The sequence below is a fragment of the Pelmatolapia mariae genome, linkage group LG16_19 (genome assembly GCF_036321145.2).
Source record: "Pelmatolapia mariae isolate MD_Pm_ZW linkage group LG16_19, Pm_UMD_F_2, whole genome shotgun sequence".
NCBI lineage: Eukaryota > Metazoa > Chordata > Actinopteri > Cichliformes > Cichlidae > Pelmatolapia > Pelmatolapia mariae.
Window position 1 is genome coordinate 22,118,672 of NC_086241.1, and position 12,104 is coordinate 22,130,775.

The 12,104-nt window shown below is 43.2% G+C and overlaps 2 protein-coding genes across 5 annotated transcripts in view; one reads left to right on the top strand and one right to left on the bottom strand.

Moving 5' to 3' along the window:
* The first annotated feature begins 1,573 nt into the window (after window positions 1-1,573).
* nr0b1 (nuclear receptor subfamily 0, group B, member 1) lies at window positions 1,574-3,130 on the top strand. The gene is made up of 2 exons (XM_063499035.1): window positions 1,574-2,309; window positions 2,625-3,130. The coding sequence occupies exons 1-2, from the start codon at window positions 1,667-1,669 to the stop codon at window positions 2,864-2,866; spliced, it is 885 nt and encodes a 294-aa protein (XP_063355105.1). The 5' UTR covers window positions 1,574-1,666; the 3' UTR covers window positions 2,867-3,130.
* Window positions 3,131-6,869: 3,739 nt separating this feature from the next.
* il1rapl1a (interleukin 1 receptor accessory protein-like 1a) overlaps window positions 6,870-12,104 on the bottom strand; it is a 168,637-nt gene continuing 163,402 nt past the window's right edge. For 2 of the 4 annotated variants that reach the window (XM_063499031.1, XM_063499030.1), the window contains exons 11-12: window positions 10,390-10,434; window positions 6,870-9,967 (exon numbers count right to left, since the gene is read on the bottom strand). In XM_063499031.1, the coding sequence (XP_063355101.1) occupies window positions 9,246-9,967; window positions 10,390-10,434 (767 nt within the window). In that variant the 3' untranslated portion in view covers window positions 6,870-9,245. The remainder of the gene's footprint in view (window positions 9,968-10,389; window positions 10,435-12,104) is intronic. The other 2 variants (XM_063499033.1, XM_063499032.1) reach the window with 1 other exon arrangement.

Here is a 12,104-nt window from a genome sequence, read left to right on the forward strand (position 1 = left end):
AGCGACCGAGCGCTGTAGCTGTCTTTTCAACTCTGTGCTTTTGCAACAAGACATAATGTAATCTCTCCTTGAGACGGGAGGATTTTTATAACCTGCGCTGGCTGGGCCTTGAGCAGGAGAAGAGACAGGCTGAGTGAAGGCTGTTTATCCCGCTGTGTCCTTGATATAAACATGTGAAAAATTTCTGTGGTTCTTCTTTCTGCTAAATCAATACAAAGACATTCGGCCTCTGAACAATGTTGTAGCACTACAGAAAAAAAAAGTTTTTCATCCTGTCTCTCTCTTCATAACTGTGTCCTTCAATGCAACAAAGGAAGGGACACTGAGGTCCTGCTTACTGCAATTTCACAAATGTAACCATGTACTCAATGTCATCCTTTCACCAAACCAAAGACAACCTTTTGTTAAGACCCTCATTTTTTAAGCATGCGAGGGTATTTGGGACGTGGCCAGGCCAGAGCTGCTCAGACCTTCTACAAAACAAGCTGAGATTAGAACCTTTGCTCCAAACTTTTGCATTAGTCACCCACAGTTCTGCTCATCCTGACATCTTCTTTTGCTTGCTTTCTGTCTGGTTAAACTCCTCTGTAATCAGCTCTGATTTCCCCAGAGGGATTTTCCTCTCCCTCTTTCAGGTAGCAGCCAACCCTAACTTGTGATCCCTCTCAGGAGCAATTAAGATAAACCTCTAATTCATCTGCTTTATCCCAACTTGTCCTTCTTAGTTTCTCATTCACTGACTTCCACCGCCCCCTCCCCCAACCACCTCCCCACCCCCTCCCAAATACCTCCTTCAGTGACAGAAGCAAGGAGAGCACTGAGTCATGACATCATAATTCACCAGCTCCAGTTTTCACGGTTAAATCAATATCAGCGTGTCCGAGTCAAGGTTGGAGGCTGGCCTTCGCGCCTCAGCTCTTCCTACTTCTTTCTCATAGGAAATCATATAAATTGTCCCTAAAATAATTAAGCCTTCAGATCCCTCCCTGGACTATTTTTTCTTTTACTGGCTTCTGTCCGATGACTGCTCAGAGAGTCAAGGTAATGCTGAGAATAAAGCTGGTCTCTGGCGCCTTCTCCACTTTTCTTTCTCTCTTGCTCTCTTCCTCTGCTTTTTTGTTTCTTTCACACAATTTATAAAGAAGTCTCTTTGATTAAGCAAGGCTGTCGGTTTTTTAAAACAAACAAACATGATTTCTGAACAGTTTGATAAACCGAGCGAGCAGACGGAAATGTTACATTTCCTGTTTTATCTGAGCCATGGTTAACCTTTCACAGGTGAGCAACAGAGATGAAAGCTGCTACTGTCCGACGTGTTTACTTGCAAATAAATCAATAAAAATAAATAAGAAATAATAATTAAAAAATCATTTACACTGGTGTGTCTTGAATATGTGAGGGCTGTGAAAAGGTAAGTGTGGGAAATAGGAGAGGGGTGGAGAGAGGGGCGGTGTTTGAGAAGGGAGGGGTGTGTGTGTGTGTGTGTGTATGTGTGTGTTCAGGGGGTCTGAACAATCTCTCAAAGCGCGGGGACAGACGGGAGCTAATATAAACGCTCTGCCCTTCACTCGGGGCTATCAGGGGCTAAGAAAACAGGGCTACCTCTGTCACTGACCTCAGGCGCTTCAAAGAAGCAGCGGGACGCGCTGAGCTCCTGCCGGCGGTCATGGCCACGCTGGAGGGCTGCCGCTGTCGGGGTGCCAGCGGCCGAAACAGCAGCAGCAGCAGCAGCATTCTCTACAGCATTCTGAAGAGTGATGACCGCCTGGTGACCGCCGAGGAGCAACAGCAGTATCCCCAACAGCACACGCCGCAGCACTTGTTCCAGAAGCCCCCCTCCTCTTCCGCTTCTGCCTCTTTGCAGGAGGTCCGACAGCAGGCTTGCTCTTGCGGCTCGACTCGGCGCCGGGGCGTCCTCCGCTCCCCGCAGGTGACCTGCAAAGCGGCGTCCGCGGTCCTGGTGAAGACGCTGCGCTTCGTAAAAAACGTCCCCTGTTTTCGCGAGCTGCCCGAGGACGACCAGCTCGTGCTGATCCGGAGCGGCTGGGCGCCTCTGCTCGTGCTGGGACTCGCACAAGACCGGGTGGACTTTGAGACCACGGAGACCGTGGAACCGAGCATGCTGCAGCGCATCCTCACGGGCTGTCCGGACAGGCAGAGCGAGGCTGTGGGCGGCCAGAACAGGGGGGCACCTGGGGTCTCTGTTGTGGACATCGAAGCGATCAAAGCCTTCCTAAAGAAGTGCTGGAGTGTAGATATAAGCACGAAGGAATATGCGTACCTGAAGGGAGCCGTGCTCTTTAACCCAGGTGGGTCAGGGCTTTTGATAGCAGAGCATCAGTTTTTAAGCACAGGTAGCACGCTCACGAGTGGAAGCTTTCACACAGACTACATGATACAGTTTGATTTATTAATTGATGGGTAGAAGTTTGTTTTATTTCAGCATGACTGCTCTGATATTTACAGATAAAAATCCTAAACTTCCACCCCTGCGCACTAAACTGTGTACATTTGCAGTGTTTACGGTACAGACATTCCACTTTACCTACATACTTCTCTGCGTTTTAACATTTTTATCAACTTCTACGGTCATTTCACTTCCCCCCATCCTTCCCCACCTCTAGATCTGGAGGGTTTGCGCTGTCTGCACTACATCCAGTCGCTGCGTCGAGAGGCGCACCAGGCTCTAAACGAGCACGTCAGGCTGATCCATCGCGAGGATACGACGCGGTTCGCCAAGCTGCTCATAGCTCTGTCCATGCTGAGGGCCATCAGCCCGCCAGTGGTCGCTCAGCTCTTCTTCAGACCCGTCATAGGGACTGTCAACATCGAAGAGGTCCTCATGGAGATGTTCTACGGGAAGTAGGTCACGGGTACATAGTGGACTGAGATGAATTCAGCAGGTTCAGCTGTCAGATGGACTGAAATGCTCAAAGATTTTATTGGTTGGCAGGTGAGGACGACGTGTGGGACTCAATTAATTAAAGAGAAATGTATTTGGGAAATCTTCAGTGACTGTGAAATGACCAACACAAGCAAGTGTGAGTGTGCATGTGAGAATGAGCGGCACAGAGAAAGAAAGAGAGAATGTGCTGAGGGAAGAACATGTCATAATAGAGGAAAAATATAAAGCAGCTCATGTAATTCATAACTTATTTGTTTTTATATAAAATATTTTTCTATAATAATAATGATAATAAAAAAAACCTAAAAAACAAACTACTATGTATGTGAGTGATAATTGCTCCGTCATCGCTGACACATTTTCCTCTGTGAAATCAGCCCTGGACAAACTCTTACGAAGGAAGATAATGTGTCTCAGTACACACGCAGAAAGTACTTAAAAAATCTGACACACGTCGCCTCGAAAAATATGAGTCACACTGATTGATGTCAACTACAGTTCAGTCACATCGACTACAGATTATCTTCAGAAGGTCAGGGCTTGGTTTAGCAGCGGCAGCTATTCACTGTCCAGTGTAGGAGGTAAGTTGTGGAGTATAAACACAGATGCAGCCTTAACATGAAATTTCCCCTTGTGGGACTAATAAAGGTATCTTATCTTATCTTATCTTATCTGAATTCAGGTGAAATGCCCTGTTAGACCACCAGAGTGCAACAGTATACAACGTGTAGCGATTGTGCAAGTCACATGGACCATCTTCCCTTGTCATGCACACAGAAAGGGGCAAAAGTGGTTGAGGAAAAGGACCTCAGGTAAAGTTCCTGTTCCTCGTAGTCTGGCCATTACAGTGTGGGCACAGTGCGGTAAGGTATCAACTTGCTCGCTGGAAAAAAAAATCTCCCTGTAACCAACAGAACAAAAGCTCCTATAGACGCCTCATAAAATACACCTATGGTTTAAACCAGACCTCTGTAATGAGACACTACTGAGTGAATGTTCATCTCAGACAATGGCACAAGGACTTACTGCTGTTACACCATAGCCACACGATGTTACGAAGCTAAGTCCCTGAACATCTCATCTAGCAGCTATAATACTTCATCACTGTTCAGAGGTCAGATGGCCTGAGCCTGCACTTGGTCTCGCTTTGTGGCCACACCAATAAAATAACCCGCCCAGATTGTTAGCATTTTATATTATACATAAAACAATGGTGGTAGAATTTCGCACACACTTTAATTAAGGAGCAAGTAGCACACACTAAAGAAATACTTCAAGTAATGGTCCTGCATTATACACACATCAGAAGTAAAATGGCATATGATCGGATAATTATTGGATTAAAAACGATTACATTTGTGTCACAATGTTGCATCAACATGGAGCAGATTTTACGTTATACTGCTGGGATATTAGCCTACAATAATATATCACAATGTGGTCAGATTTATTTAATTTGAATTGATTAGAACATTCATTAGTAAATCACAACCGTATTAATTGGCAGAAAATTGAATTACTCAAATAAAGCACTTAGGTACGTGTGTAAAAGTGCTTAGATGCTTTCCACCGTGATTCCCAAATGAGAAAGGAAAGAAAGTAAAATTGGAGAAGATTTCTCATCTCGGTCACCGAAGTATGAAAGGACCTCCTGTTTCTGGGTACACCTTAAAAATGGGGCGCAACAACATGGGAGATCACTGTGTGTGTATGTGTGTGTGTGCTGTTGGCTGTCTCCGAGGTGAGAGCAGAGAGAGGAGAAAGTGCAGGAGGAGCTACCTTATTAAAAAGCCACAAAGCAGGGGGCTTTCGGCGAGAGACAACCTTGTTAAATTACGGCTCTTGGAAAGAACAAAAAGTTATGAGTCACATTTCTGAAACTTCTAGACTATAATGCTGTATCGGGAGCTCTCCAGTCACCAGCCTCGTAGTCTTAGAATGAACGCATGCGTTTAAATCAACATATTTACTGGTCTGTCGAACAAGGAAGCAAACAGTGAATCACTAAAAGTTGATCAAATTGAATTTTCAGTCAATTTTTCCCCCTCTCTGGCTCCACATCAAAAACTCTCTGAAAAGATGTGTTCGAGATCAGTAGACCTTTCAATGGTGCCCTAAAGCAGAAAAAGCAGTGTCTCTGTGCTTAATTTGTTGCTATTAATTTCATGCAAGCAGATCAGCAAAGCACTAAAGGGAGGAGGTGATGCCAGTAATAAAGGCTGGTACAGAAAACTTGAGATACTAATGAAATAGCTCACATACCTCCTGGTGGACAGATAAGGCATTGCAAAGAGTAAAATGGCAAAAAAACAAAACAAAACCATGCACACGGAGGTGTATTTACACACACACACACACACACACACACACACACACACACACACACACACACACACACACACACACACACACACGGAAACGGCCTTGCACATGTGCTCATGTGGACTTTGAAGCCACCCCGTCTATCTCCTCTGCCTTTTTCCTTCTCATCGGGGTCTATTTTTTCTCCAATTAAGCCTGTAATTGCTCTGGATAATAAAGAGTCTATTAATCCTGTGTCTGCTAATAAAACCACACTGGTTTGGCAGGAGGCTGCTTTTCTTGTGGCTGACAATATGTTGTGGGTGTTTGCCTGAGTTGGCATCACTTATTACAAAAAGAATACAAGCAAAGTAAATTCCACCATTTGAGACCCTTTTCTTTCTGTCTTTCTTTCTTTTTAAATTGGTATGGTGTTACAGTTTTTCTTGGTGTTTGCATAGTCTGAAAGCAGCACTCCCCAGCACCACCACCACCGCCCTTGTCTCCAGCAAAAATGTCCACAGGCTGAATCTTATAAACACTGTCTTTAGCTTCATTTCTTCACCATTCTGCCTTCCACTCAGTCTTTTCCTGCTTTTTTTTCTTCCTCTGCCCCAGTTTCTGTGTTTTCTCCTGGGGTTGGCAGACATCAGTAAATCTGCTTTCTGTCTCTGTGTTTACCAGTGTTCAGACACCCGTTGTAGGTAGTGTGTATCCCCAGGAGATGGCACTGTTTGTCAGCACTCACCCACCAATGTGCAGGCAAATGTCAGGCTTCAACTGAAACTGCCTGGCCTTAAGCCAAGCTGTTTCTTATATCAGCACCTTTTTTTTTGTTAAAGGTTTATCTTCACTTGGCATTTCTGGCTCTATCTGAAAGGCGAGAAGGGTAGTGAACATCAGGAGAGAGCAAGGGGGAGAGCACGCAGCAAACTTATTCAGGTAGCTTTAAACCAGAGAATTTCATGGTGCTTGTTTTAGACACCATTTGATTTCCATCATTACCTGTATGTTTGTATGTCACACTTCTCTCAAATGGCCAACTAAGCGAGTTCGCACTTACAGAGTTCAACTCATTGAAGTTGTTTGTTTTTGTTTTACTTTGCCACCAGGGGGGATTTGTGACAGAACGATAGCAGTAAGATTAAAAAGGGAAGGTTTGCAACATGGTAGCGAGGCCTGCTATGACGTATAGCTTGGTGATGGTGGTGCTGACAGACAGGAGACTGAGCTGGAGGTTGAAGAGTTGAAGATGCTCAGATGCTTCTTTAGTAGTGGAAAGGATTAGAAATGAGTACATCAGAGGGAAAGCTCAGGTCGAGTGTTTTGGAGACAAAGTTAAAGGTGCAAGACTGAGATGATCTGAACATGTACAGAGGAGGGATAATGGTTATACTGGACAAAGGATGTTGAAGATGGAGCTGCCAGGAATGAGGGAAAAGAAGACCACAGAGAGAGATTCATGGATGTAGTGTAGGAGCACATGCGGAGGGTTGGTGTGACAGAGGTGAATGCTAGGGAGGGCGACATGGAGGCAGATGATCCGATGCGGCGACCCTAAGAGGCGCAGCTGAAAGAAGAAGAAGAAGAAGAAAAAGAGATGCTCATTTCAGTTTCATTTTTATTCTTTTAAAAAATAATTTAGTTTTTATTAGTTTCAGTGTTTTTGTAGTCTCAGTGGTTCTTTGTTTTGTTTTTTAGTATGGATAAGTATTTGTCAGAGGCAAGTTTTTAAAAAGTTCAGGCTAGAAGTTATGATACAAACACAAAAGTTTTTGTTTTGCATGAACTGACATGTTTTTCCACACCTATTTTCAGTGTTTTGTTTAGTTCTAGTTAAAGTCAATGATTTACATCCATGCTATCTAATACCAGAACATCTCCTTTAAACAGTCTGCTTATCTGCCTTTCTCCTTTCTTCACTGCACTGACATTTTGCTGCAAGAAAGAATAATTATCAGGATGACAGGATGAGGAAATAGAGGAAAGAGGAATATGATTAGATCTGGCATATTTCTGGACACAACTATACCATAGGGTCAAGAAACGTGCCCGTCTCTTCTCTTAGAGGGCAAATGTAGTTGCAACGATTGTACACACATGGACACCACCTTCCAATGAGTCTAGTATTACAGCATTTCGGTGTTATCCACCAGAAAGAGCAGCTGGATCATAGACTGTATAGAAAGATTTTTATAACGTCTATGAACTGGACGTTCAAGGCACAGTTTGTTTAAAGACTTATTTCAACAGTACTAAAACACTTGTTCATTTACCCTGTGCCAGATTTCCCAGGGCTGATCACTGATTGAGATGTACTGTTTCACATCTGGTGGATGTAGCTGACTCTAGCCATTACATAATCATGTGGTAATGAAAAAAAAAGAAAAAAGGTTATTCTGAATATAAGAGTGTAATCAGGTGTGTTATGAATTACTGCTGGTTCAACTTGGACACAAAAGGAAAACATCGAAAGGAAATCAATGTTTTTAATGTGCAGTGAGAAAGTAAGGGCAACTGATCATGATTGTGTTTCTATAAAGATAGACATTTCTTTCCAAGTGAAAATTGTGTTTATATATTTATATAAATATCTATATTATATATAGAATACATATCTATTTGCTATGCATACTCAAAAATCACACCTTCAAATATATGTAAAAAGTCTTTCAGAACACAAAAAGAATTCTTTTCTTTCCTTAAACATGAACTATCCATATGAACCAAATGAATTATCAGGATGGGAATAATACTGTTGTTATTTTTTTTAAAAACCAAAACACTGAAAATGCTTTACCTTTGAATCTAGAAGAGCAGAGGACATTTTTTTGTCATGTGGGATTCAAAAGCCACCTTAATCTCTTTAACAAACCAGGAGCCACACCGAAGGGCACAAAACCAGCATAACACTTATACACAAATCCTCTTTCTATGGAAGATGAAATGCAAATAAGTATGACATCTCAAGCAAACTCTTTTCAATTATAAAAATAGAATTCTTTTTAAAATAATCTACAGATTTCTTTTTAAGGTGAGGCATTTCACTATCACTCTAAAACAGCAAGGCTGTTTGTCTCAATAGAAAATATGAAGCTTTAGAGAGAGATCTGCCAGTCTATCTGCTTGGAGAGGACGAGCGCTGCTCCCCAACCACTCCTCCTTTTCAGTCCCACGAGACGATATATTTTTGCCAGCTTCTCCTTCTTTTTGCATATTCTATATTTTTTTTTAAAAAGAGAGAGTTTCCTTTTAAACTAGATACACCTTTTACAGGTAAACGAAAACAAGTTTTAGCTCCTCAAAGCTCCTGAAATGTCCAGGCGTTTCCCAAAGTTCGAAAAAAAAAAAAAGTTCTCTTTAAACAACACAAAGATTTTTAAACAAACAAACAAAGGAACACAACAGCGCACGCACATGTCATATTGGCTTTCCTATCGAGCGTGTTAAAAATCAGAAATAAAAAAAGAAAAAGAGACAAAAAAGAGAAAATGATTAAAAAATATACAACTCTTTATGACAAGTTAAAGCAAAAGTCCTACATTAGAGAAGGCAACAAACATGACTGAATAAAATAAACAAAAGAACAAAACAGGAAAACACTGATGCTACAAATAAATTGAAATATATGTACAGACCCTGTTTTCCTTTTGCTTGTATGGATGCAATTTCTTGTATGTGTGTATGTGTGTGTGTATTCGTTCCTGTGAATAATTGCCATAGTGTGTTGGTTCTTCACCATGGAGTCCTTGTGAGTCCATTTGTCGCTAGTTAATGAAACAGTGTGTTCGCATTATCCCCTGTTGTTCCACATAGAAAACATCCTCTGGAAAAGAGGTGCAGTCCGACTGAAAAACAAGACAAACCACGTCCAGGAACCTGCTTCACCTCCATGACTAGCTGCCGGAGCCATACGGATCCAAATGCTTTTTGCCGTAATCACAACCTTGAACTGCGTTCCTAAGAACTGCCAGACTGTAACCTCGTCATGTCTGACGCTGACCGATCTTCCTAAAGCTGGCGCCGAGTCTGCTTGCCATTACCAGATGACGCTGGAGATGCTGGTTTCCCTGGGCAGCAGAGGGAGCATGGCATTGTTGGCGTGCCCCTCCTCCAGGCTGTGCTCTCGGCTCTTCCCGGGTGGCCTCTGTCCGTTCAGCAGTGTCAGTGGGATGTTGCAGTAGGTGTGCTGGTTTCCCAGAGATGAGAGAGGTGGCAAGGTCCCTCCTGGGGGCATGTCGTACTCGTAACTGCGGTAGTAGTGTTTCTGCCTCATGGTGGTGTGGTAGGTGCTGTGGAACGAGGAGCGCAGCTCTGGGTGGGCGGTGGCCATGGCCGTGGAAGTGGCCGCCGCCATGGACATGGCAGAAACAGTCTGCAGCTCTCCGAATGGGCCCTGCTCGCTGACGTCTAGTGCTGCCTCGTGCGTGAGCATGGGCTCCGTGCGTCTGAAGGGCATCTCATACTGCAGCTGCTTCCAGAACTTGGAGTTGAGCTTGTTGCTCTTGGTTCCACGCCATTTGATGACAGTAAGGGTCTTAATGGTGTGTTTAAGTGCTTCCACTTCCTGGTAGTTCATGATTCCGCGCAACTCGGCACATTCGATCAGGATGACTTTGATCTCACCCGTCACCAGCATGTTGCGCAGTCGCGTCTCCAGCTCAAAGATGCTCCAGCCTCGCCGCACTACGTAGTTGGGTGTCATAACTATGATGAGGCGTTTGCTCTGGTCTACACAGCGGGCCACGTCCTCTATGTAGGCTGCGGGAAAGAAGCGGTAAGGAAAGAGAAGAGCAAAAATTTATGTGACACAAGTGTGGCAAAACATTGCAGTGAGCATTGTTTTCACCTAATGAGAACAGGGCCACAACACGGTGATGGATGAACACACAGACAGCATCAGACACAAAACACAAGACAGTGACAGGTATCTGGTCTACTAACACCCGTTTAATATGGAGCTTTAAGTGTGCACAAAGGTGCAGCATATAAATTAACATTTTATGCACATAGAGCAGATCCATATGGCTCTAACTGCAAACCAGTGATTGATAAAGCTGCACACTCTATAGGATTAGGGCTGAGCTCGCTATTGAATCGGGCCTGATGTTTCAGATCACACAATGGTGCCACTCTAAGCATGAAAGCAGCTGATGCAAGAGGAAAAGACCGAAGGCGAGTACCTCTAAAGAGCCGCGTGTCATCCTGGTAATGCTCATTGGTGAGACCTAAACATAAACATTTTAACATTCAGGTCACAGGCAGAACACATTACAGACACAGAAACATGCTCAACACTGTCAGAAGCGTGGCTGCGTCCCCTCTCAGTCATCTTTTTATTTCACATACGATTAATCACATACCATGTTTCCATGATTGGACATTCATCTGCAATGATTTTACTTGGCAGTGGTGCTGGCGGCAATTTTCTTTTGATTAAAGGATAGAAGCGGCTCAGTCAGCAGGGCTCAGAGCCTTCACACATTACCCACTGATGTTTAATTCTGTCTGGACCAACTAGGACGTGTTTGCGTTTTATCTTTTTCACATGAAGCCTACAGTAGAAACACACAGCATCGCTACTAACTAGAGCACACTGTGTACCACTGGCAAAGACAGACTGCTAAACAGAGTTAGCACGCATGAGAATATGTTCAGACAGAATTTTCATGGATTTATTAATACATGGATAAAAACCAGCGAGGATGATAAATTTGTTCAATATATCGGCTCCCGGTACACACCGCATACTGTATTCCCATATCTGTAGTACACAGTATGGGAACAGCTAGTGAGAAATGCTATGATCTAGTGCTTTAATCCAGAGAGGTTTGAGAGGATACAAGAAAAAAAAGGGTTCTTGTTGACAGTATTGCATTGAATATTGCATTTCCCTCCTCTTCCCTTATTTTAACTTTGAAATATTCATCTATTCATCACTTGTGAGCGTGGATATCCTCTGCTTGATTCTGCCCTGACAGCACTGGACATTGAAACACAAGACAGTGACAGTGGAAAAACAATGGTGAAAACAAACAACATAGACCAAACAGACTGTGACAATCTATGTATATGTATATGTATATGTATACATGTACCCTGCTTCCAAAGAAATTAACAATCTTCAATTATGGTAATTTAGTTTTAATGAAAAGACAGAACATCAACCAAATTCCAGAAAAAAGACATTATATAAAAGTCACAGATTGAAAGAAGTATTTGATGCCCAAGCAAAACATGACTTGGTACTCTGTAGAGAAAGCCTTGTTGGAAAGCACCAGCAAGATGTGGGATGGATATTGGCCCACTCCTCTTTATAGAAACTTTAAATCCTTTACATTTCTTGGCTGCTGCTTGGCAACTCTAAGCTTCAGCTCCCTCCACAGTTTGTTTATAGGTCTGGAGATTGGCTAGGCCTCTCCGTGACCTTAATGTGCTTCTTCTTTAGATCCGTTGTTGCCTTGGTGGCATGTTTTGGGTCATTCTCATGCTGGAAGACCCATCCATGACCCACCTTCAGTGTTCTGACTGAGCAGGGAAACAGCCCAAAAGTATAATATTTCCACTTCAGTGGAGGATGGTGATCCTTTGGTTATACTCAGTATTTCTCTTCCTCCAAACACGGTGGGTCGAGTTGATACCAAAGAGCTTGATTTAGGTTTCATCTGACCACAGCACTTTCATGCATGCCTCCTCTGAATTATTTAGATGCTCACTAGCAAACTTAAGATGGGCCTGTAGAATGTGCCTTGTTAAACAGTGGAAACTCATTACAACGTCCTGTGCTATCAGTGATGTTCTTGGTGACTTTGGTCCCAACTGCCTTCAGGTCATTAACAAGCACCTCCTGTTTATTTTTGACCTGATCTATCACCTTTCTCATGATCATCCTCACCCA